The 4,942-nt window shown below is 51.3% G+C and overlaps 1 protein-coding gene across 1 annotated transcript; it reads left to right on the plus strand.

The window, feature by feature from the left end:
- Positions 1-307: 307 nt before the first annotated feature.
- LHX9 (LIM homeobox 9) lies at positions 308-3,899 on the plus strand (the record flags this gene model as incomplete). Its single annotated transcript, XM_009073905.1, has 4 exons — positions 308-412; positions 713-831; positions 2,538-2,740; positions 3,467-3,899. Coding segments are annotated over exons 2-4 (753 nt in total), but the record flags the coding sequence as incomplete, so codon positions are not given.
- Positions 3,900-4,942: the final 1,043 nt, after the last annotated feature.

Consider the following 4,942-nt stretch of genomic DNA (forward strand, 5'->3'; position numbering starts at 1 on the left):
CGGGGGGACTGGCCCCCGGGCCACCCTGCCCCTTGCCAGGCGCCGCCGCCGCCAACTCCCGGGACTCCGTGTTTGGGGGAGGTAATAAACCCCACCCCACCCACAGCTCCGACTGTAATGTTTGTCACTGCTTGCCCATCACTAGGGGTTGAGAGGAGTATGACAGGTCTTTGTTGTCTGAATAAAAATCAGTGGCAGCTCAAGGGAGAGAACTCCTCCTACTAAATTATCAAAAATGGGCTGGCTTTAGTCTCTTAACAAATTGGACAGAGCTCCGGAAAGCAGCAGTCCCAAATCCAACCTACAGGCACTGGGAACTTTAAAGCAACCAGGGACTGCTGAAAATAGCACTTCTTTTTGCTTTCTTTGTATTCAAAACTATATCCTTTCCCGACCGATTCTACTGCCCCAGGTCCAAGTCTCTCCAGTCAGGAGCCCTAGCTCTCCAGAACAGTAACAGATCCTTTAGCTCAATTTTATTATTTTATTTTTTAAAACTAATTATTATTACGTTTTCTCCCCCTTGTTTGTTTTCTGCACATCTTCAGGAAGCCCTCGGTGCTTGTGCAAAGAGAAGCTCCTATTGCAACCTCCCTCCGTGCGCTGTGCGCCTCGGTGTAAACATTTTGGATGATCTAAAGACTCTGGGGTCTGTATATGGAAATAGTGGGGTGCAGAGCAGAAGAAAATACTTGTCCTTTCCGTCCCCCAGCCATGCTTTTCCACGGGATCTCCGGAGGCCACATCCAAGGAATCATGGAGGAGATGGAGAGGCGATCCAAGACCGAGTCCCGGCTGGCCAAAGGGGGACAGATGAACGGCCGAGAAACGGTAAGAAAGCAGCTGGCACTCTTTGCAAGGGAATCCCTGCAAGCATGGACCCTCACCGGGACAAACCCTGGCTTTGGGGAAGAGAAAGACGCTGCTTCCCTCTGCCCCTTCCCTGCCACTCCTTGCTTGTCGAACCCCTTCCGAGGCTCCCTGTAAACCCATCCGTAACACTGGGTGCTGTGCTGGCCAGGCTCGGTTATACATTTGCCTAATTAATGTCGGTGCGTGTGCTCTCTGGAATAAGGGGGAAAATATTTTAAATGGTACCAGGGACGGGTTTTCAGCTCCTGCAGCGAAGCAGCCTTTTGCCCCTGCTCGGCTCGCTGCGGCCGCTCTGCCCCTCCGAGCCGGGCTGCAGCTGGAGCTCCCGAAGTGTGCTTTACTTTTTTTTTTCTGCACTCCTGGCACCTCCTAAATTCAACCGCAAACCGCGACTGCTTACTTTTCGTAACCGTTTTTGGTCTGAAGTGTGTGATTGATACAAAGAGGCACCGCTCTCTCTGAATGTTATGCCGGCCGACTACTTGGCTTAGACGTAACATCTCCTCTTTCTTCAGTCAAAAGGACCAAAGTCTTAAGAATGTAGTAAGGGATGGAGGAGAAACTGAGTGTCACGTTGGGCTTTGTGCAAAGCGAGATCTCCATTTCTCCAACTTGTAGGGCTTCCGCCGATCGCGCACAAGGCTCCGCACACAAAGTAACGGCCTGGAAAACTGCTTTAAGGCTTTGGGCCATAGGGTTCTTCCCCCCTTCTCTTAAATAAACTCCCGCTTTGTTACATGAGGATTTGCAATGTAAATTTAACTCGCCTTTTCAATTGCAAAAAAAAAAAAAAAAAAAAGGGGGGGCGAGGAACACAACTTCAGATTGGAAAATGAATGCGGAGTTGCCACTTTAAAACAGTTGCGACTTTAGAACAAGATTTTTTCCCTTGTTACTTTAGCAGCTAACGCTGCCCCAAGTTTCACGGCAGAGCTTTTGTCTCCGCCGTCCCTCCGTCTCCCTTTGTCCCGAGCGACATTCCTCGTGGGGAGCAGATCAATGGGAACTTACAGAAGTTTAGTGACGAAAAGATGCTAGTTTGAGCTGAAACCAGCCTGTGCTACCTTTCTGCCCACGGCCGCGGCCGGGCTGGTGAACGTTCAGACTTACTGCTCTTTACACCATCCACCTGTCTCCTTTCTCTTACTCCTGTTTTAAATGGCCTGGCTTTCTTTAGAGAGGCGGTTTCGGCTCGTTTAGTGAATGAAAATTTGCCGTAGAATGAGTGCAAGCCTGAACCCTTTGCCATAAACTTTTGAAACAGCAAACGCGGTATTTTCATACTTTAAAATGCTGCTCCTGTGAAGTGCTTTAAGATTAAAACGCTAACATAACGGTGAAGCCTCAGATTTTAACTTCGTACCTCAGTAAAGAATGGGCTCTGTTTTTCCTTACTGCGGCCTAATCAGTTGCCCTCCTGTATTGAAATGACATTACAGCGTTAGGAGAGGTTTACTGGTATAAACACAAAAGCTGATTCGCGGTAAACTCTTTACTAGGTGGGATGCTGCCGGTTCCCCCTTAAACTTCCCGCCGGGAGCAGAGTTTGGTCCCAGAGAGCAGTCTCTTTGTAGGAGCCCCAGGCCCTGCGCAGAACCCGTCCCAGCCCAGCCTGCCTGTCTTTCTCTCCCTGTCTCATCCCTTGTGGTGTGGTTGTTTTGCAGAACATGCCCCCCATGAGCCCCGAGAAGCCTGCTTTGTGTGCTGGTTGTGGAGGGAAGATCTCAGACAGATATTACCTGCTGGCTGTTGACAAACAATGGCACCTCAGGTGTCTTAAGTGCTGTGAATGTAAACTGGCTTTGGAGTCAGAACTCACCTGCTTTGCCAAGGACGGCAGTATTTACTGCAAGGAGGATTACTACAGGTACAGCAATCAGTCCCCATGGGTTCAAAAGCACATCCCCTCAAAAGGCATTATATGAACCGAAATGCTCTTTTCTCCACATGGGCTTTCAAAGGTAGCTTTTCGCAGCCATCGATTCCTTAACCCTCTAAACGTGTCCCCTCCGAAAAGTCTGGCACGTTCAAAATCTGAACGGACCGTCGGGGACTGAGCATGTGTGGCGGTACACAAACAGGCGAAGGGTCTCGCGCTGCTCGGCGGTTTCCCTCCCTAAATACCCGCGTGAGACCCAACAGAAATTCCCTCTGCCCGCAGTTGCCGGTTCCCCGCGGGCTGGGGATGGGCGCGGGGTTGGAGCGGAGGGTGCCCTGAACGGGCACTGCGTATCGTGCCTTACAGCCGCGCCGGGCTCAGCTCTCCGCGGCCCTTCTCGTCTGGACAGCAGTGCCAGGAGAGCGGGCACTGCTCCCCCCGCCCCGTCCTGCCTGTCTCCTCGCACACGGGCGGCGGGAGGGCTTTGGCCGAAGTCCGGGAGAGCAGGGCATCCCCCGAGACCCCAGCGCCGGCTGCCCGGGCTGTCCCGACTGCAGGGATCCCTGTCGGCGACACGGGCCGTCCTGGAGCCTCGGGGGTCGCGATCCCGTCGGGGACAGGCTCCCTCCCGTGGCCGGGAGGAAAGGCGGGCGGCACCGGGGCGAGCTCTGCCTTTGCCGTTCTAGTTGATGCCCACTTTTCTGTTTCCTTCAGAAGGTTCTCCGTGCAGAGATGTGCCCGCTGCCACCTTGGGATCTCAGCCTCTGAAATGGTCATGAGAGCCAGGGAGTCGGTTTATCACCTGAGCTGCTTCACCTGCACCACCTGCAACAAGACTCTGACCACGGGCGATCACTTTGGCATGAAGGACAACCTGGTTTACTGCAGGGCCCACTTCGAGTCCCTTTTGCAAGGAGAATACCCCCCTCAGCTGAGCTACACCGAGCTGGCTGCCAAGAGCGGAGGGCTGGCCCTGCCTTACTTCAACGGCACTGGCACGGTCCAGAAGGGGAGGCCCAGGAAAAGAAAGAGCCCTGCCTTGGGAGTGGACATCGTCAGCTACAACTCAGGTGGGAATCACAGGCCGAGCCTGCCTCCCTCTCCCCCGAACAGAGCGTTCTCGGGCTTCCCCTCAGCTAGGCAGTGCGTGAGTAACTCAGCCAGGCCAAATCTTGCTTAACCATTGGAAAATCAAACAAACAGCCCTCTGAGGGTTGGAGCGTTTGCAGGAAAGCTAACAGCAGCCTTCCTCAAAGGCTGTCTTTGCCTATTAATGTCAAACACCCAAACTTAGCCACTTCCCAGGGTAAAGACCAAAAAAAAAAAAAAAAGAAAAAATGAAAAAACCCCAACTCAACCCCAAAACCACATCGCTTTTTCTCTATAGGAATCTCAGAGATACTGTTAGCATTATTTATATTTGATTCGCTAAAAACATTTCACCACTTAAACCTCAAATTAGAAGTGACCAGATGAATCAGAAAAAAATAGAATAAAAGTTATAGTATATGGCTCCTACAGTGCTGCTGTAGTATGCACATAACTCGATTTAGATATGCAATTTATAGTGACTAATTCTTCAGGCTGAATAATTCTGTTTTGCTGGCACATAAACGATCAAACTGTACAAGAGGTCAACGAATAAATGTTGTTCCCTGTAACTAAACCCTAAGACATGTAATTAAGGAGAACGGTTTCTCTTATCTCAGCAGTAGGAAAGGAACAAGTGTTGCTCTGTATTAAATATCTTCCCTAACTTCAGTCACTTAACTCCCCAAACCGTGTATAAACAGACAGTGCTAGTGGCCAGAGGTAAAGGAGTTTCAGGTATGATCTAGCATTTAAATCGGTTTCATTAGGTGGAAGACGAAAGCACTAAGTGTAAATACGAATTAACAGACTCCTTACTCCAAAATTACTTTATCGAAACTTAAGCTCCCGATAGACGGTAAGGAGCAAAGAAAGCTGTGGGAAGCAAGAGTGGTGCAAGGTGTTTCCCCATGAAGCAGGGAGCCGTTCCGGCCGGGGCAGGGAGTCGGGGGCTGTGAACCGCTGGTCCCACCGGGGAGCTGGGAGAGGGGTCAGGGCCTCCCCTTCCGACAATCGCGAGTCGATAACAGTGCATCGCTGTCGGCGCGGAGCTCTCTCCCCTCCACCAAGTTCAACCCGCTGCCACTGAGATCCATAAGG

This window comes from Acanthisitta chloris, unplaced genomic scaffold (assembly GCF_000695815.1).
Source record: "Acanthisitta chloris isolate BGI_N310 unplaced genomic scaffold, ASM69581v1 scaffold31440, whole genome shotgun sequence".
Lineage (NCBI taxonomy): Eukaryota > Metazoa > Chordata > Aves > Passeriformes > Acanthisittidae > Acanthisitta > Acanthisitta chloris.